The 22,915-nt window shown below is 36.6% G+C and overlaps 1 protein-coding gene across 1 annotated transcript in view; it reads right to left on the reverse strand.

Moving 5' to 3' along the window:
- Window positions 1–5,611: 5,611 nt before the first annotated feature.
- LOC117330040 (serine-rich adhesin for platelets-like) overlaps window positions 5,612–22,915 on the reverse strand; it is a 41,661-nt gene continuing 24,357 nt past the window's right edge. The window contains exons 8-9 of the mRNA XM_033888260.1: window positions 7,839–8,399; window positions 5,612–5,967 (exon numbers count right to left, since the gene is read on the reverse strand). Coding sequence (XP_033744151.1) covers window positions 5,612–5,967; window positions 7,839–8,399 — 917 coding nt within the window. The remainder of the gene's footprint in view (window positions 5,968–7,838; window positions 8,400–22,915) is intronic.

The raw sequence follows: 22,915 nt of genomic DNA on the forward strand, positions 1-22,915 counted from the left end.
GGACTAGTCACAGTACGATAAAGTAACCAATATAACACGAGGACTAGTCACAGTAGGATAAAGTAACCAATGTAACACGAGGACTAGTCACAGTACGATAAAGTAACCAATGTAACACCAGGACTAGTCACAGTACGATAAAGTAACCAATGTAACACCAGGACTAGTCACAGTACGATAAAGTAACCAATGTAACACGAGGACTAGTCACAGTACGATAAAGTAACCAATGTAACACCAGGACTAGTCACAGTACGATAAAGTAACCAATGTAACACCAGGACTAGTCACAGTACGATAAAGTAACCAATGTAACACCAGGACTAGTCACAGTACGATAAAGTAACCAATGTAACACCAGGACTAGTCACAGTACGATAAAGTAACCAATGTAACACCAGGACTAGTCACAGTACGATAAAGTAACCAATGTAACACCAGGACTAGTCACAGTAGACTAAAGTAACCAATGTAACACCAGGACTAGTCACAGTACGATAAAGTAACCAATGTAACACCAGGACTAGTCACAGTAGGATAAAGTAACCAATGTAACACGAGGACTAGTCACAGTACGATAAAGTAACCAATGTAACACCAGGACTAGTCACAGTACGATAAAGTAACCAATGTAACACCAGGACTAGTCACAGTAGGATAAAGTAACCAATGTAACACAAGGACTAGTCACAGTACGATAAAGTAACCAATGTAACACCAGGACTAGTCACAGTAGACTAAAGTAACCAATGTAACACCAGGACTAGTCACAGTAGGATAAAGTAACGAATGTAACACCAGGACTAGTCACAGTACGATAAAGTAACCAATGTAACACCAGGACTAGTCACAGTACGATAAAGTAACCAATGTAACACCAGGACTAGTCACAGTACGATAAAGTAACCAATGTAACACCAGGACTAGTCACAGTACGATAAAGTAACCAATGTAACACGAGGACTAGTCACAGTACGATAAAGTAACCAATGTAACACCAGGACTAGTCACAGTAGGATAAAGTAACCAATGTAACACAAGGACTAGTCACAGTACGATAAAGTAACCAATGTAACACCAGGACTAGTCACAGTAGACTAAAGTAACCAATGTAACACCAGGACTAGTCACAGTAGACTAAAGTAACCAATGTAACACGAGGACTAGTCACAGTACGATAAAGTAACCAATGTAACACCAGGACTAGTCACAGTAGGATAAAGTAACCAATGTAACACCAGGACTAGTCACAGTAGGATAAAGTCACCAATGTAACACGAGGACTAGTCAAAGTAGGATAAAGTAACCAATGTAACACCAGAACTAGTCACAGTGCGATAAAGTAACCAATGTAACACCAGGACTAGTCACAGTAGGATAAAGTAACCAATGTAACACCAGGACTAGTCACAGTACGATAAAGTAACCAATGTAACACCAGGACTAGTCACAGTAGGATAAAGTAACCAATGTAACACCAGGACTAGTCATAGTACGATAAAGTAACCAATGTAACACCAGGACTAGTCACAGTAGGATAGGTAACCAATGTAACACCAGGACTAGTCACAGTAGGATAAAGTAACCAATGTAACACGAGGACTAGTCACAGTAGGATAAAGTAACCAATGTAACACCAGGACTAGTCACAGTAGGATAAAGTAACCAATGTAACACGAGGACTAGTCACAGTAGGATAAAGTAACCAATATAACACGAGGACTAGTCACAGTAGGATAAAGTAACCAATGTAACACGAGGACTAGTCACAGTACGATAAAGTAACCAATGTAACACCAGGACTAGTCACAGTACGATAAAGTAACCAATGTAACACCAGGACTAGTCACAGTACGATAAAGTAACCAATGTAACACGAGGACTAGTCACAGTAGGATAAAGTAACCAATGTAACACCAGGACTAGTCACAGTACGATAAAGTAACCAATGTAACACCAGGACTAGTCACAGTACGATAAAGTAACCAATGTAACACGAGGACTAGTCACAGTACGATAAAGTAACCAATGTAACACCAGGACTAGTCACAGTACGATAAAGTAACCAATGTAACACCAGGACTAGCTAGTCACAGTACGATAAAGTAACCAATGTAACACCAGGACTAGCTAGTCACAGTACGATAAAGTAACCAATGTAACACCAGGACTAGTCACAGTACGATAAAGTAACCAATGTAACACCAGGACTAGTCACAGTAGACTAAAGTAACCAATGTAACACCAGGACTAGTCACAGTACGATAAAGTAACCAATGTAACACCAGGACTAGTCACAGTAGGATAAAGTAACCAATGTAACACGAGGACTAGTCACAGTACGATAAAGTAACCAATGTAACACCAGGACTAGTCATAGTACGATAAAGTAACCAATGTAACACCAGGACTAGTCACAGTAGGATAAAGTAACCAATGTAACACAAGGACTAGTCACAGTACGATAAAGTAACCAATGTAACACCAGGACTAGTCACAGTAGACTAAAGTAACCAATGTAACACCAGGACTAGTCACAGTAGACTAAAGTAACCAATGTAACACGAGGACTAGTCACAGTACGATAAAGTAACCAATGTAACACCAGGACTAGTCACAGTAGGATAAAGTAACCAATGTAACACCAGGACTAGTCACAGTAGGATAAAGTCACCAATGTAACACGAGGACTAGTCAAAGTAGGATAAAGTAACCAATGTAACACCAGAACTAGTCACAGTGCGATAAAGTAACCAATGTAACACCAGGACTAGTCACAGTACGATAAGGTAACCAATGTAACACCAGGACTAGTCACAGTAGGATAAAGTAACCAATGTAACACCAGGACTAGTCACAGTACGATAAAGTAACCAATGTAACACCAGGACTAGTCACAGTAGGATAAAGTAACCAATGTAACACCAGGACTAGTCACAGTACGATAAAGTAACCAATGTAACACCAGGACTAGTCACAGTAGGATAGGTAACCAATGTAACACCAGGACTAGTCACAGTAGGATAAAGTAACCAATGTAACACGAGGACTAGTCACAGTAGGATAAAGTAACCAATGTAACACCAGGACTAGTCACAGTAGGATAAAGTAACCAATGTAACACGAGGACTAGTCACAGTAGGATAAAGTAACCAATATAACACGAGGACTAGTCACAGTAGAATAAAGTAACCAATGTAACACGAGGACTAGTCACAGAATGATAAAGTAACCAATGTAACACCAGGACTAGTCACAGTACGATAAAGTAACCAATGTAACACCAGGACTAGTCACAGTACGATAAAGTAACCAATGTAACACCAGGACTAGTCACAGTAGGATAAAGTAACCAATGTAACACCAGGACTAGTCACAGTACGATAAAGTAACCAATGTAACACCAGGACTAGTCACAGTACGATAAAGTAACCAATGTAACACCAGGACTAGTCACTGTACGATAAAGTAACCAATGTAACACGAGGACTAGTCACATAATGATAAAGTAACCAATGTAACACCAGGACTAGTCACAGTAGGATAAAGTAACCAATGTAACACGAGGACTAGTCACAGAATGATAAAGTAACCAATGTAACACCAGGACTAGTCACAGTACGATAAAGTAACCAATGTAACACCAGGACTAGTCACAGTAGGATAAAGTAACCAATGTAACACGAGGACTAGTCACAGTACGATAAAGTAACCAATGTAACACCAGGACTAGTCACAGTAGGATAAAGTAACCAATGTAACACCAGGACTAGTCACAGTACGATAAAGTAACCAATGTAACACGAGGACTAGTCACAGTACGATAAAGTAACCAATGTAACACCAGGACTAGTCACAGTAGGATAAAGTAACCAATGTAACACCAGGACTAGTCACAGTACGATAAAGTAACCAATGTAACACGAGGACTAGTCACAGTACGATAAAGTAACCAATGTAACACCAGGACTAGTCACAGTAGGATAAAGTAACCAATGTAACACGAGGACTAGTCACAGTAGGATAAAGTAACCAATGTAACACCAGGACTAGTCACAGTACGATAAAGTAACCAATGTAACACGAGGACTAGTCACAGTAGGATAAAGTAACCAATGTAACACCAGGACTAGTCACAGTACGATAAAATAACCAATGTAACACCAGGATTAGTCACAGTACGATAAAGTAACCAATGTAACACCAGGACTAGTCACAGTACGATAAAGTAACCAATGTAACACCAGGATTAGTCACAGTACGATAAAGTAACCAATGTAACACCAGGATTAGTCACAGTACGATAAAGTAACCAATGTAACACCAGGATTAGTCACAGTACGATAAAGTAACCAATGTAACACCAGGATTAGTCACAGTACGATAAAGTAACCAATGTAACACCAGGACTAGTCACAGTACGATAAAGTAACCAATGTAACACCAGGACTAGTCACAGTAGGATAAAGTAACCAATGTAACACCAGGACTAGTCACAGTACGATAAAGTAACCAATGTAACACGAGGACTAGTCACAGTACGATAAAGTAACCAATGTAACACGAGGACTAGTGACAGTACGATAAAGTAACCAATGTAACACGAGGACTAGTCACAGAATGATAAAGTAACCAATGTAACACCAGGACTAGTCACAGTAGGATAAAGTAACCAATGTAACACGAGGACTAGTCACAGTAGGATAAAGTAACCAATGTAACACCAGGACTAGTCACAGTACGATAAAGTAACCAATGTAACACGAGGACTAGTCACAGTACGATAAAGTAACCAATGTAACACGAGGACTAGTCACAGTAGGATAAAGTAACCAATGTAACACGAGGACTAGTCACAGTACGATAAAGTAACCAATGTAACACCAGGACTAGTCACAGTAGGATAAAGTAACCAATGTAACACGAGGACTAGTCACAGAATGATAAAGTAACCAATGTAACACGAGGACTAGTCACAGTACGATAAAGTAACCAATGTAACACCAGGACTAGTCACAGTACGATAAAGTAACCAATGTAACACGAGGACTAGTCACAGTACGATAAAGTAACCAATGTAACACCAGAACTAGTCACAGTACGATAAAGTAACCAATGTAACACCAGGACTAGTCACAGTACGATAAAGTAACCAATATAACACGAGGACTTGTCACAGTAGGATAAAGTAACCAATGTAACACCAGGACTAGTCACAGTAGGTTAAAGTAACCAATTTAACACCAGGACTAGTCACAGTACGATAAAGTAACCAATGTAACACGAGGACTGGTCACAGTAGGATGGAATAACCTTTATTTGGCAGAATGCATGACGTTTATATAGATTTCTGGGGAAAACTTGTGCTCACGCGAAGTTTTTTAACATGGTAAAAAAATAAAACATATACTCAAAATAAGTTTTACTACTACAGAACAGACGTATCACGCAAATAACATAAAACATGAAGAACAAAGTAAGCCGAGGATGAAGGTTATAATGTATGCACGGACGATGTTGACATGAACTTGCAAACAAGGGTCCATATATTTGTATTTTGTATCAATCAGAACTATGTGTCGGAAATTCGTGCCAAAAATAAGACTTCGACTTATAATTTGCAAACGATAAATACTGCACCTGTTGAGGAATCTTCATTTGATGATGCCTCTTGACCACGTGCAACAGCTTGTAAACCTGTAGTTGTTGTAGGCGTGGTTGTGGTGGTTGTGGTTGTGGTTGTTGTGGTTGTAGTTGTTGTGGGCGTGGTTGTGGTGGTTGTGGTTGTGGGCGTGGTTGTGGTGGTTGTGGTTGTGGGCGTGGTTGTAGTTGTTGTGGGCGTGGTTGTGGGCGTGGTTGTGGTTGTGGTGGTTGTGGTTGTAGTTGCACCACCGCCACCTTTGCCTACAAACACCGTTGTTGTTGTTTGTGTACAACCGGATGCTACAGACACAGAAATTGTGCTATCTGAAATAAAATAAAATGTTCAGATATAATCATGATATGATGTCCTCCATATATGACGACCGCATATCACATTTTGATAGAAGAAATAAACACTCTCATTCAGAATAAATGATCGATACCGCATTTTGTGACAAATTCCGATCACCCTCTTCCAAGGTTTATATTTTGGTTAAAATCCATTCAGTTATTATTGAAAAGAATTCAAAAATGTGAAAAGTTTATGTGTAGATATGTAACACATTACCACGAGTAATAACACACTTTGTAACACTTTACCACGAGTAATAACACACTTTGTAACACATTACCACGAGTAGGAACACACTTTGTAACACATTACCACGAGTAGTAACACACTTTGTAACACTTTACCAAGAGTAATAACACACTTTGTAACACATTACCACGAGTAGGAACACACTTTGTAACACATTACCATAAGTAGTAACACACTTTATAACACATTACCCCGAGTAGTAACATACTTTGTAACACATTACCACGAGTAGTAACACACTTTGTAACACATTACCACGAGTAGTAACATACTTTGTAATATAACCACGAGTAGTAACACTCTCTGTAATATAACCACGAGTAGTAACACACTTTGTAACACATTACCACGAGTAGTAACATACTTTGTAACACATTACCACGAGTAGTAACACACTTTGTAACACATTACCACGAGTAGTAACACACTTTGTAACACTTTACCAAGAGTAATAACACACTTTGTAACACATTACCACGAGTAGGAACACACTTTGTAACACATTACCATAAGTAGTAACACACTTTATAACACATTACCCCGAGTAGTAACACACTTTGTAACACATTACCACGAGTAGTAACATACTTTGTAATATAACCACGAGTAGTAACACTCTCTGTAATATAACCACGAGTAGTAACACACTTTGTAACACATTACCACGAGTAGTAACATACTTTGTAACACATTACCACGAGTAGTAACACACTTTGTAACACATTACCACGAGTAGTAACACACTTTGTAACACATTACCACGAGTAGTAACACACTTTGCAACACATTACCACGAGTAGTAACATACTTTGTAACACATTACCACGAGTAGTAACATACTTTGTAACACATTACCACGAGTAGTAACATACTTTGTAACACATTACCACGAGTAGTAACACACTTTGTAACACATTACCACGAGTAGTAACACACTTTGTAACACATTACCACGAGTAGTAACACACTTTGTAACACATTACCACGAGTAGTAACACACTTTGTAACATATTGCCACGAGTAGTAACACACTTTGTAACACATTACCACGAGTAGTAACATACTTTGTAACACATTACCACGAGTAGTAACACACTTTGTAACACATTACCACGAGTAGTAACACACTTTGTAACACATTACCACGAGTAGTAACACACTTTGTAACACATTATCACGAGTAGTAACACACTTTGTAACATATTGCCACGAGTAGTAACACACTTTGTAACACATTACCACGAGTAGTAACACACTTTGTAACACATTACCACGAGTAGTAACACACTTTGTAACACATTACCACGAGTATGAACACACTTTGTAACACATTACCACGAGTAGTAACACACTTTGTAACACATTACCACGAGTATGAACACACTTTGTAACACATTACCACGAGTAGTAACACACTTTGTAACACATTACCACAAGTAGTAACACACTTTGTAACACATTACCACGAGTAGTAACACACTTTGTAACACATTGCCACGAGTAGTAACACACTTTGTAACACATTGCCACGAGTAGTAACACACTTTGTAACACATTACCACATGACACTCTGTAACAGAATACATATTCTTACCTATTTTCACTACGAGCGTTGGCACAAGATTGCATACGTATAAGAAGGATGTGACATACATAACATTGTCAGAATCCGGGTCACTGGCAATATACAACAGGTCCTGTGTGGTGGAGCTAAGGGCAGATCCTATACCTATCGCATATATGATACTTCCGATTATAGAACTCCGGATAGTGTCAGCAGCTGTTTTGGTTAGTGCTGTATTCTGGGAGACACCGTCTGTGATAACAACGACTATAGGATCAGCGTCCGACCTTACTCCCTTCGCAATAGTGAATGAAGTACTCTGAACATAGTCTAGAGCGTCGTTGGTAAAAGTACCTCCAGTGGTCGTTATGGACGACTTCAACCCATCAATTGCTGTAAGAAGGTTGGTCTTGTCCGTGTAATCGTCAAGATCAAATTCTTCATCGGTGGTATTTGAGAAACTGACCACAGATACTTGGACGTCCCCTGTACCAATGGTCAGTTCGCTGACCACATCTTTAAGAAAATCAATAGCCGTATTAAAATCTGATTGTGCTATGCTCCCCGACTTGTCCACAACGAAAACCACATCTGGAATATAAGAACAAAGCTAATGTTATAGAAATACGTGTGCATCGGAAACCCGTGTGGTCTTTTCACGTCCGATCGGGAATCGAACCCTGATCGCCTAGGTGAAAGGCCAGTTTGTTACCACTACACCACCGAACCACTCTGGGTGTTTACTTTACTTTACGGTTGAGGATTAGTTATAGGGACTGCATAGCAATAAAAAAAATCTCTAGTGAAGAAAGAAAGAAAGAATTATTATTGTAAGAAAGAAAGAAAAAGGCATTCTTAACAACCTTTGTCTTCATTGATATTAGTTGATCTGCTTTAAAATAACCAATAAATTCTGTGATTAATAAACAGGATGTTTAAAACAAAATACATTTGGATAAGTAAACATGTAAATAGTAGTGTGTATCACAGGGACCTGAGAATCTGTCACAACCTACGTGTATTTGGACTTCCCTAGTGTGTATCACAGGGACCTGAGAATCTGTCACAATCTACGTATATTTGGACTTCTCTAGTGTGTATCACAGGGACCTGAGAATCTGTCACAATCTACGCATATTTGGACTTCTCTAGTGTGTATCACAGGGACCTAAGAATTTGTTACAGTCTACGTATATTTGGACTTCTCTAGTGTGTATCACAGGGACCTGAGAATCTGTCACAATTTACGCATATTTGGACTTCTCTAGTGTGTATCACAGGGACCTGAGAATCTGTCACAATCTACGTATATTTGGACTTCTCTAGTGTGTATCACAGGGACCTGAGAATCTGTCACAATCTACGCATATTTGGACTTCCCTAGTGTGTATCACAGGGACCTGAGAATCTGTCACAATCTACGTATATTTGGACTTCTCTAGTGTGTATCACAGGGACCTGAGAATCTGTCACAATCTACGCATATTTGGACTTCTCTAGTGTGTATCACAGGGACCTAAGAATTTGTTACAATCTACGTATATTTGGACTTCTCTAGTGTGTATCACAGGGACCTGAGAATCTGTCACAATCTACGTATATTTGGACTTCTCTAGTGTGTATCACAGGGACCTGAGAATCTGTCACAATCTACGTATATTTGGACTTCTCTAGTGTGTATCACAGGGACCTGAGAATCTGTCACAATCTACGTATATTTGGACTTCCCTAGTGTGTATCACAGGGACCTGGGAATCTGTCACAATCTACGTATATTTGGACTTCTCTAGTGTGTATCACAGGGACCTGAGAATCTGTCACAATCTACGCATATTTGGACTTCTCTAGTGTGTATCACAGGGACCTAAGAATTTGTTACAGTCTTCGTATATTTGGACTTCTCTAGTGTGTATCACAGGGACCTGAGGATCTGTCACAATCTACGTATACATGTATTTGGACTTCCCTAGTGTGTATCACAGGGACCTGGGAATCTGTCACAATCTACGTGTATTTGGACTTCCCTAGTGTGTATCACAGGGACCTGAGAATCTGTCACAATCTACGTATATTTGGACTTCTCTAGTGTGTATCACAGGGACCTGGGAATCTGTCACAATCTACGTGTATTTGGACTTCCCTAGTGTGTATCACAGGGACCTGGGAATCTGTCACAATCTACGTATATTTGGACTTCCCTAGTGTGTATCACAGGGATCTGGGAATCTGTCACAATCTACGTGTATTTGGACTTCCCTAGTGTGTATCACTGGGACCTGAGAATCTGTCACAATCTACGTATATTTGGACTTCTCTAGTGTGTATCACAGGGACCTGGGAATCTGTCACAATCTACGTGTATTTGGACTTCCCTAGTGTGTATCACAGGGACCTGAGAATCTGTCACAATCTACGTATATTTGGACTTCTCTAGTATGTTTCACAGGGACCTGAGAATCTGTCACAATCTACGTATATTTGGACTTCCCTAGTGTGTATCACAGGGACCTGAGAATCTGTCACAATCTACATATATATGGACTTCCCTAGTGTGTATCACAGGGACCTGAGAATCTGTCACAGTCTACGTGTATTTGGACCTTCCCCTTGTGTGAAACACAGGGACAAATAATTTGTTAGTTTACTTGTATTTGGACCTTCCCTAGTGTGTATCACAGGGACCTGAGAATCTGTCACAATCTACGTATATTTGGACTTCCCTAGTGTGTATCACAGGGACCTGGGAATCTGTCACAATCTACGTATATTTGGACTTCTCTAGTGTGTATCACAGGGACCTGAGAATCTGTCACAATCTACGTATATTTGGACTTCTCTAGTGTGTATCACAGGAACCTTAGACTTTGTTAAAGTCTACGGGTATTTGGACCTTCCCTAGTGTGTATCACAGGGACCTGAGAATCTGTTACAGTCTACGTGTATTTGGACTTCCCTAGTGTGTATCACAGGGACCTGAGAATCTGTTACAGTCTTCGTGTATTTGGACCTTCCTGAGAATGGGCTAAACACACTAGGGAATGTCCAATAACACTTAGACTGTAACACATTATGAGGTCCCTCTGCTAACAATCACTAGATTTGACATGATCGAAATTCTCGTAAATTATTTCTATGGTGTTTAAAAATGGTAAGATTCATAAGCGATGTACTGGTGTTAAAGTCAGAAAATATCGGTAAAAAATAACATTAGATTTTATATTTGATTTTCTAAACCTGTCTGATCAAAGTTTAGTAAAGTGGTGGCATAGGATGATTTCGACTTAGTTCCATTTTTCTTTCACTCCAATGTGTAACAATGCTGTTCTCGTGAAAACATATGTATATAATAATACAGAGTTTACAGGTAATTTCTGGTTGAGGTTTTTGTTTGAGTTTCAAATACGGTAATAGTCTTTTGTATTTTTAACTTCGTAATATTTAGGTGACACAGTCATATTATCGTACATACAAAGGGGAAAAGAAGGAAAATCGAAACCACACGTAATTACAAGAAGTGTGTAATTAGTACGCAATCACACCTTGAAAACGACACACATTAACCTCTCACCTATACATTCAGTGACACCTGTCAATTAGGCCGTTTTATTGTGACATGGCCGCCCACTGGAGTTGGTTTATTACATTTTCTTTATTAGAGAAAACAGTTAAATAATTCACCACTTCTGTATTGCTATGATTATTATCGATAAATACCCATACAGACCTGATATCTGGGGCTGATTACCCAGGTACCCGTTGTACTTACCAACATAACATGGCAGAAAGTTATATAGATATGTGGCAAAGTGGAGACAATAAGAGTGCTCAATAAACCATTTATTAACAGTAACTTGCATTTGTTATATAACCAGTTTCGTTCAAAGACTTTCAGCATATCTCATTAACTGAGTTATATTAACCAATCAGAGATGATAATTATAAAGCTTCACTCATAACCAGCTAAGGAAATATGCGATAACAATAACATGTTCCCCTTAGTTATGTAATTCACGTGAAGGAAGATGGATTGTTAATAATGTTCTTCTTAGTTATGTAATTTGCCTGAAGGAAGATGGATTGTTAATAATGTTCTTCTTAGTTATGTAATTCACGTGAAGGAAGATGGATCGCTAATAATGTTCTTATTAGTTATGTAATTCACGTGAAGGAAGATGGATCGCTAATAATGTTCTTCTTAGTTATGTAATTCACGTGAAGGAAGATGGATCGCTAATAATGTTCCCCTTAGTTATGTAATTCACGTGAAGGAAGATGGATTGTAAATAATGTTCTTCTTAGTTATGTAATTCACGTGAAGGAAGATGGATCGCTAATAATGTTCTTCTTAGTTATGTAATTCACGTGAAGGAAGATGGATCGTTAATGATGTTCTTCTTAGTTATGTAATTCACGTGAAGGAAGATGGATTGTTAATAATGTTCTTCTTAGTTATGTAACTCACGTGAAGGAAGATGGATTGTAAATAATGTTCTTCTTAGTTATGTAATTCACGTGAAAGAAGTTGGATCGCTAATAATGTTCTTCTTAGTTATGTAATTCACGTGAAGGAAGATGGATTGTTAATAATGTTCTTCTTAGTTATGTAATTCACGCGAAGGAGGATGGATCGCTAATAATGTTCTTCTTAGTTATGTAATTTGCCTGAAGGAAGATGGATTGTTAATAATGTTCTTCTTAGTTATGTAATTTGCCTGAAGGAAGATGGATTGTTAATAATGTTCTTCTTAGTTATGTAATTCACGTGAAGGAAGATGGATCGCTAATAATGTTCTTCGTAGTTATGTAATTCACGTGAAGGATGATGGATTGTTAATAATGTTCTTCTTAGTTATGTAATTCACGTGAAGAAAGATGGATTGTAAATAATGTACTTCTTAGTTATGTAATTCACGTGAAGGAAGATGGATTGTTAATAATGTTCTTTTTAGTTATGTAATTCACGTGAAGGAAGATGGATTGTAAAAATAGTTCTTCTTAGTTATGTAATTCACGTGAAGGAAGATGGATTGTTAATGATGTTCTTCTTAGTTATGTAATTCACGTGAAGGAAGATGGATTGTTAATAATGTTCTTCTTAGTTATGTAATTTGCCTGAAGGAAGATGGATTGTTAATGATGTTCTTCTTAGTTATGTAATTCACGTGAAGGAAGATGGAACGCTAATAATGTTCTTCTTAGTTATGTAATTCACGTGAAGGAAGATGGATTGTTAATAATGTTCTTTTTAGTTATGTAATTTGCCTGAAGGAAGATGGATTGTTAATAATGTTCTTCTTAGTTATGTTATTTGCCTGAAAGAAGATGGATTGTTAATAATGTTCTTCTTAGTTATGTAATTCACAAGAAGGAAGATGGATCGCTAATGATGTTCTTCTTAGTTATGTAATTCACGTGAAGGAAGATGGATTGTTAATAATGTTCTTCTTAGTTATGTAATTCACGTGAAGGAAGATGGATCGCTAATAATGTTCTTCTTAGTTATGTAATTCACGTGAAGGAAGATGGATCGTTAATAACGTTCTTCTTAGTTATGTAATTCACGTGAAGGAAGATGGATCGCTAATAATGTTCTTCTTAGTTATGTAATTCACGTGAAGGAAGATGGATTGTAAATAATGTTCTTCTTAGTTATGTTATTCACGTGAAGGAAGATGGATTGTAAATAATGTACTTCTTAGTTATGTAATTCACGTGAAGGAAGATGGATCGTTAATAATGTTCCCCTTAGTTATGTAATTCACGTGAAGGAAGATGGATTGTAAATAATGTTCTTCTTAGTTATGTAATTCACGTGAAGGAAGATGGATCGCTAATAATGTTCTTCTTAGTTATGTAATTCACGTGAAGGAAGATGGATCGTTAATGATGTTCTTCTTAGTTATGTAATTCACGTGAAGGAAGATGGATTGTTAATAATGTTCTTCTTAGTTATGTAATTCACGTGAAGGAAGATGGATTGTAAATAATGTTCTTCTTAGTTATGTAATTCACGTGAAAGAAGGTCGATCGCTAATAATGTTCTTCTTAGTTATGTAATTCACGTGAAGGAAGATGGATTGTTAATAATGTTCTTCTTAGTTATGTAATTCACGCGAAGGAGGATGGATCGCTAATAGTGTTCTTCTTAGTTATGTAATTCACGTGAAGGAAGATGGATTGTTAATAATGTTCTTCTTAGTTATGTAATTTGCCTGAAGGAGGATGGATCGCTAATAGTGTTCTTCTTAGTTATGTAATTCACGTGAAGGAAGATGGATTGTTAATAATGTTCTTCTTAGTTATGTAATTTGCCTGAAGGAAGATGGATTGTTAATAATGTTCTTCTTAGTTATGTTATTCACGTGAAGGAAGATGGATCGCTAATAATGTTCTTCGTAGTTATGTAATTCACGTGAAGGAAGATGGATTGTTAATAATGTTCTTCTTAGTTATGTAATTCACGTGAAGGAAGATGGATTGTTAATAATGTTCTTCTTAGTTATGTAATTCACGTGAAGGAAGATGGATTGTTAATAATGTTCTTCTTAGTTATGTAATTCACGTGAAGGAAGATGGATTGTAAAAATAGTTCTTCTTAGTTATGTAATTCACGTGAAGGAAGATGGATCGCTAATAATGTTCTTCTTAGTTATGTAATTCACGTGAAGGAAGATGGATTGTTAATAATGTTCTTCTTAGTTATGTAATTTGCCTGAAGGAAGATGGATTGTTAATGATGTTCTTCTTAGTTATGTAATTCACGTGAAGGAAGATGGATCGCTAATAATGTTCTTCTTAGTTATGTTATTTGCCTGAAAGAAGATGGATTGTTAATAATGTTCTTCTTAGTTATGTAATTCACGTGAAGGAAGATGGATTGTAAATAATGTTCTTCTTAGTTATGTAATTCACGTGAAGGAAGATGGATTGTAAATAATGTTCTTCTTAGTTATGTAATTCACGTGAAAGAAGTTGGATCGCTAATAATGTTCTTCTTAATTATGTAATTCACGTGAAGGAAGATGGATTGTTAATAATGTTCTTCTTAGTTATGTAATTCACGTGAAGGAAGATGGATTGTAAATAATGTTCTTCTTAGTTATGTAATTCACGTGAAAGAAGTTGGATCGCTTATAATGTTCTTCTTAGTTATGTAATTCACGTGAAGGAAGATGGATTGTTAATAATGTTCTTCTTAGTTATGTAATTCACGTGAAGGAAGATGGATTGTTAATAATGTTCTTCTTAGTTATGTAATTCACGTGAAGGAAGATGGATTGTAAATAATGTTCTTCTTAGTTATGTAATTCACGTGAAAGAAGTTGGATCGCTAATAATGTTCTTCTTAGTTATGTAATTCACGTGAAGGAAGATGGATTGTTAATAATGTTCTTCTTAGTTATGTAATTCACGCGAAGGAGGATGGATCGCTAATAATGTTCTTCTTAGTTATGTAATTTGCCTGAAGGAAGATGGATTGTTAATAATGTTCTTCTTAGTTATGTAATTTGCCTGAAGGAAGATGGATTGTTAATAATGTTCTTCTTAGTTATGTAATTCACGTGAAGGAAGATGGATCGCTAATAATGTTCTTCGTAGTTATGTAATTCACGTGAAGGATGATGGATTGTTAATAATGTTCTTCTTAGTTATTTAATTTGCCTGAAGGAAGATGGATTGTTAATAATGTTCTTCTTAGTTATTTAATTCACGTGAAGGAAGATGGATTGTTAATAATGTTCTTCTTAGTTATGTAATTCACGTGAAGGAAGATGGATTGTTAATAATGTTCTTCTTAGTTATGTTATTCACGTGAAGGAAGATGGATTGTTAATAATGTTCTTAGTTATGTAATTCACGTGAAGGAAGATGGATCGCTAATAGTGTTCTTATTAGTTATGTAATTCACCTGAAGGAAGATGGATTGTTCATAATGTTCTTCTTAGTTATGTAATTCACGTGAAGGAAGATGGATCGCTAATAGTGTTCTTCTTAGTTATGTAATTCACGTGAAGGAAGATGGATTGTTAATAATGTTCTTCTTAGTTATGTAATTCACGTGAAGGAAGATGGATTGTTAATAATATTCTTCTTAGTTATGTAATTCACCTGAAGGAAGATGGATCGCTAATAGTGTTCTTCTTAGTTATGTAATTTGCCTGAAGGAAGATGAATTGCTAATAATGTTCTTCTTAGTTATGTAATTCACGTGAAGGAAGATGGATTGTTAATAATGTCTCTCTTTTGAGAAGTATTCCCTCTGTTGTGTGGTTAAAGGTGGCGGTTATATTTCATAAAGAAGAATTATAAGCCGTCAAAATGTCGCTGTCACCGAAAGCTTGGCCTCATGTATTCTGAGGAGGCCTACACTGCGGTATCATTACTTCTAATTTACTAAAGTATATATTGTAAACGTGTCTTTCGTGTGGGGCTTGTCGTTTTGTCTCCTTTGTTCGTTCTTATCAGTTACATTTGTAAATTGTAAGAACATGTTCGTCAATTATAACGTAATGTGTTGAATATCAAAATTAGAATTAAAATTCATGTGTAGCATGTATGTTATTTTTATGACAGTAAGTTGTAAGGCGATACCCGACATTAGGGGTAGTTACTGTCATCAGATAAATGTTTATTTTGATAATGATATTAACCTTTATTCTCTAAAATAACAATTTTGGCACCAATCAAATGAAATCGTTAAAACATGAGAAAATATTTGCGGATCGTATGTAATGATCATAATGAACAAGGTTTGCATGACCCGTACATACTTACCGTCAATTTCCCACGTAATTACTCATCTCTACATTCTAGGGCTATCAACGTTAAAGGCGAATTTAACTTTACCTCATGTCAGTATGTATAACATAGCTTTACCGGGTGTCAGTATGTATAACATAACTTTACCGGGTGTCAGTATGTATAACATAACTTTACCGGGTGTCAGTATGTATAACATAACTTTACCGGGTGTCAGTATGTATAACATAGCTTTACCGGGTGTCAGTATGTATAACATAACTTTACCGGGTGTCAGTATGTATAACATAACTTAACCGGGTGTCAGTATGTATAACATAACTTTACCGGGTGTCAGTATGTATAACATAACTTTACCGGGTGTCAGTATGTATAACATAACTTTACCGGGTGTCAGTATGTATAACATAGCTTTACCGGGTGTCAGTATGTATAACATAGCTTTACCGGGTGTGAGTATGTATAACATAGCTTTACTGAGTGTCAGTATGTATAACATAACTTTACCGGGTGTCAGTATGTATAACATAGCTTTACCGGGTGTCAGTATGTATAACATAACTTTACCGGGTGTCAGTATGTATAACATAACTTTACCGGGTGTCAGTATACATAACATAACTTTACCGGGTGTCAGTATGTATAACATAACTTTATCGGGTGTCAGTATGTATAACATAACTTTACCGGGTGTCAGTATATATAACATAACTTTATCGGGTGTCAGTATATATAACATAACTTTACCGGGTGTCAGTATGTATAACATAACTTTATCGGGTGTCAGTATGTATAACATAACTTTACCGGGTGTCAGTATGTATAACATAACTTTACCGGGTGTCAGTATGTATAACATAACTTTACCGGGTGTCAGTATGTATAACATAACTTTACCGGGTGTCAGTATGTATAACATAGCTTTACCGGGTGTCAGTATGTATAACATAACTTTACCGGGTGTCAGTATGTATAACATAGCTTTACCGGGTGTCGGTATGTATAACATAATTTTACCGGGTGTCAGTATGTATAACATAACTTTACCGGGTGTCAGTATGTATAACATAACTTTACCGGGTGTGAGTATGTATAACATAACTTTACCGGGTGTGTATAACATAACTTTACCGAGTGTGAGTATGTATAACATAACTTTACCGGGTGTCAGTATGTATAACATAGCTTTACCGGGTGTCAGTATTTATAACATAACTTTACCGGATGTCAGTATTTATAACATAACTTTACCGGGTGTCAGTATGTATAATATAGCTTTATAGGGTGTCGGTATGTTTAACATAGCTTTACCGGGTGTCAGTATGTATAACATAGCTTTACCGGGTGTCAGTATGTATAACATAACTTTACCGGATGTCAGTATGTATAACATAACTTTACCGGGTGTCAGTATTTATAACATAACTTTACCGGGTGTCAGTATGTATAACATAACTTTACCAGGTGTCGGTATATATAACATAACTTTACCGGGTGTCAGTATGTATAACATAGCTTTACCGGGTGTCAGTATGTATAACATAACTTTACCAGGTGTCGGTATATATAACATAACTTTACCGGGTGTCAGTATGTATAACATAGCTTTACCGGGTGTCAGTATGTATAACATAACTTTACCGGATGTCAGTATGTATAAAATAGCTTTACTGGGTGTCAGTATTTATAACATAACTTTACCGGGAGTCAGTATGTATAACATAACTTTACCGGGTTTCAGTATGTATAACATAACTTTACCGGGTGTGAGTATGTATAACATAGCTTTACCGGGTGTCAGTATGTATAACATAACTTTACCAGGTGTCAGTATATATAACATAGCTTTACCGGGTGTCAGTATGTATAACATAACTTTACCGGGTGTCAGTATGTATAACATAACTTTACCAGGTGTCAGTATATATAACATAGCTTTACCGGGTGTCGGTATGTATAACATAGCTTTACCGGGTGTCAGTATGTATAACATAACTTTACCGGGTGTGAGTATATATAACATAACTTTACCGGGTGTCAGTATGTATAACATAACTTTACCGGGTGTCGGTATGTATAACATAGCTTTACCGGGTGTCAGTATATATAACATAACTTTACCAGGTGTGAGTATATATAACATAACTTTACCGGGTGTCGGTATGTATAACATAGCTTTACCGGGTGTCGGTATGTATAACATAGCTTTACCGGTTGTCAGTATGTATAACATAACTTTACCGGGTGTGAGTATGTATAACATAACTTTACCGGGTGTCGGTATGTATAACATAACTTTACCGGATGTCAGTATGTATAACATAACTTCACCGGATGTCAGTATGTATAACATAACTTCACCGGGTGTCAGTATATATAACATAACTTTACCAGGTGTCGGTATGTATAACATAATTTTACCGGGTGTCGGTATGTATAACATAGCTTAACCGGGTGTGAGTATGTATAACATAACTTTACCGGGTGTCGGTATGTATAACATAGCTTTACCGGGTGTCAGTATGTATAACATAACTTCACCGGATGTCAGTATGTATAACATAACTTCACCGGGTGTCAGTATATATAACATAACTTTACCAGGTGTCGGTATGTATAACATAATTTTACCGGGTGTCGGTATGTATAACATAGCTTAACCGGGTGTCAGTATGTATAACATAGCATTACCGGGTGTCGGTATGTATAACATAGCTTTACCGGGTGTCAGTATGTATAACATAACTTCACCGGATGTCAGTATGTATAACATAACTTCACCGGGTGTCAGTATATATAACATAACTTTACCAGGTGTCGGTATGTATAACATAATTTTACCGGGTGTCGGTATGTATAACATAGCTTAACCGGGTGTCAGTATGTATAACATAGCATTACCGGGTGTCGGTATGTATAACATAGCTTTACCGGGTGTCAGTATGTATAACAATCGTTCAAATCTTAGTTTAGTGAACTACTAACAAACACGTACAAATCTAGGTTTAGTAAAATACAATGTACTTATAACCTCGTACAAATATAGGTTTAATTAAAGTACTAATAACCTGGTACAAATCTAGGTTTAGTTAAGTACTAATAATCTCGTACAAATCCAGGTTTAGTTAAGTAGTCATCATCATCATCATCATCATCATCACCACGATGAATAATACTTATACCAAACTATGTGGTATGAATAATAATTATACCAAAAGAAATAATATCGTGATGGAGATAAAGATGTGGAGGGTGTTAATATTTGTATACTAGGCATGTTGACATAAGTTACCTTTGCCATATTATGTGTTAATGTGTACTGTATCTTCTGTTATGCCTTTAAATGTCTTGTGTAAATAGGACGCTCACCAACCTCTTATTAAAGCGCGAATAAAACTTGTTGTGTTTATGAAAACGGGTTTGTTTTGGTTTAAATTGTTCGTTGACCAGGTTAAGGGCGACTGTATTAAAGGTTAGCTCTCTGTTAATCTATAACCAGGTTTAGGTCGACTGTATTAAAGGTTAGCTCTCTGTTAATCTATAACCAGGTTTAGGTCGACTGTATTAAAGTTTAGATCTCTGTTAATCTATAACCAGGTTTAGGTCGACTGTATTAAAGGTTAGCTCTCTGTTGATCTATAACCAGGTTTAGGTCGACAGTATTAAAGGTTAGCTCTATGTTAATCTATAACCAGGTCGACTGTATTAAAGGTTAGCTCTCTGTTAATCTATAACCAGGTTTAGGGCGACTGTATTAAAGTTTAGATCTCTGTTAATCTATAACCAGGTTTAGGGCGACTGTATGAAAGGTTAGCTCTCTGTTAATCTATAACCAGGTTTAGGTCGACTGTATTAAAGGTTAGCTCTCTGTTAATCTATAACCAGGTTTAGGGCGACTGTATTCAAGGTTAGCTCTCTGTTAATCTATAACCAGGTTTAGGTCGACTGTATTAAAGGTTAGCTCTCTGTTAATATATATTACCAAGTTTAGATCGACTGTATTAAAGGTTAGCTCTCTGTTAATCTATAACCAGGTTTAGGTCGACTGTATTAAAGGTTAGCTCTCTGTTAATCTATAACCAAGTTTAGATCGACTGTATTAAAGGTTAGATCTCTGTTAATCTATAACCAGGTTTAGGTCGACTGTATTAAAGGTTAGATCTCTGTTAATCTATAACCAGGTTTAGGTCGACTGTATTAAAGGTTAGCTCTCTGTTAATCTATAACCAGGTTTAGGTCGACTGTATTCAAGGTTAGCTCTCTGTTAATCTATAACCAGGTTTAGGTCGACTGTATTAAAGGTTAGCTCTCTGTTAATCTATAACCAGGTTTAGGTAGACTGTATTAGGTTAGCTCTCTGTTAATCTATAACCAGGTTTAGGTAGACTGTATTCAAGGTTAGCTCTCTGTTAATCTATAACCAAGTTAATGTCGACTGTATTAAAGTTTAGATCTCTGTTAATCTATAACCAGGTTTAGGTCGACTGTATTAAAGGTTAGCTCTCTGTTAATCTATAACCAGGTTTAGGTCGACTGTATTAAAGGTTAGCTCTCTGTTAATCTATAACCAGGTTTAGGTCGACTGTATTAAAGGTTAGCTCTCTGTTAATCTATAACCAGGTTTAGGTCGACTATATTCAAGGTTATCTCTCTGTTAATCTATCTACTTTTTGTTTTGTTATTATTTATTTCATCCTACTGCTATGTTAAATGTAAAATTAAGAATTAGATAAAAACTCTTGGCTAACACATTTGTTTTATATCAATACGTTATCATAAATACGTTACTAAAGAAATATAAACTGACTACCAATCCTAAAGCTAGCGGTAAATTAAAACCTGTGAAATCCAACTACCTTCCCTTCCTCTACTGAGCCGTGTTCATACTATAGACAGTTTATACTGACTTCAGACTCCTTATGACGATTTCCGGAAGGAAGAATCAGCTGTATAATCTCTTAATTTAATCCATTTTGGCTTTATTGTATTTAGCTTTCAATTTTTATATATCTTGGGTATATTTTGTATAATTTTTGAAGATGTTATCTTAGAAACATTAGAATATCTTATTTTGTTCTTTCATGTATGGGTCATGTTTCATTTCCATAACCTATGATATACATTTGCATTTATATACATATATTTTTTTAATGCATAAAGTTTGATATTTGATATGTTTACCATGCTGAAAGTGTACTTAACATGATAACATTAGTCTTTGGGTTGACATATTACCCAAATTTGTCATTCATTGTTAATTATAGTGAGAGGGAATCGATTATCAATATATTAAAAATATATACATGATAATTTCCTAACAATTTATGTGAAATGACACAAACCGTTATATAACGCTTCGATCCATATATTGTAGTATAGAAATATTATTAGTGAAACATAATTTTTAATTTGTTGTTTGGGAAGGCAAAGTAACTGACATGGATTCATTTCAAAACTTACAGAAACTTCCTTAATCAGATAATGATATATCGACATGAAAATATTGTAAAATGGATAATAGATTTAATATCTTACCTTTTTTAACAGGAAAGACGTCTTGGATGGCACAGAATAAAATAACATACAAGTATAGACCTCTAGGCTGTTTGAACATCTTTGTGGTGACGTCCTCCCCTCAGATTTGGTTTTCCTTGTGGTAACGGTCCTCCCCTCAGATGTGAGTTTCCTTGTGGTGACGGTACTCCCCTCAGATGTGGGTTCCCTTGTGGTGACGGTACTCCCCACAGATTTGGGTTCCCTTGTGGTGACGTTTCTCCCCTCAGATGTAGGCTCGCTATCTACACTCTTTGTATATAAATGCCAGTTACTATCACACATAAAATATCAGGTCTGCTGGCTCTTAGTGGGGTTCTGGTTAGGAACCGTAAGGGCTTTGTTTATAAATTCTGATTCTTTAAACCGTTTAAAAGAATGGTTTGCGTGTTACTGTTATTTTAGCTAAGTATTAGTCGAACGAACGTCACGGAAAAAAGTTATTTTATTATTCGAGTGTTGTTCACAAAGCTTTAAAATTACTTTAACTAGGCGAGTTTGATAATAGTCCGCGCCTCAGAATTTTGTTTTTAAATTACCTGAATGTGTATTGTAAATTCTCGTCACAATGACCAATGGAGATCAAATCGATGATACCTGCTGTCATTGTTGACTCGAGTTTCACCCACGAGGCTTTCACCCAGACATTTTTCGTTCAAATATCGGAAGTCCAATGCTACTTAAATAATTGGTAACATAGAGGGTAGGTACGCCGGTACTTCATTATGAAAAAACCCCACTTCGTATGTATTTACGTATCAGGTTTTATTTCTTTCATGACCTTCTCTTTTTTA

Source organism: Pecten maximus, chromosome 6, assembly GCF_902652985.1.
Source record: "Pecten maximus chromosome 6, xPecMax1.1, whole genome shotgun sequence".
NCBI classification, from domain to species: domain Eukaryota; kingdom Metazoa; phylum Mollusca; class Bivalvia; order Pectinida; family Pectinidae; genus Pecten; species Pecten maximus.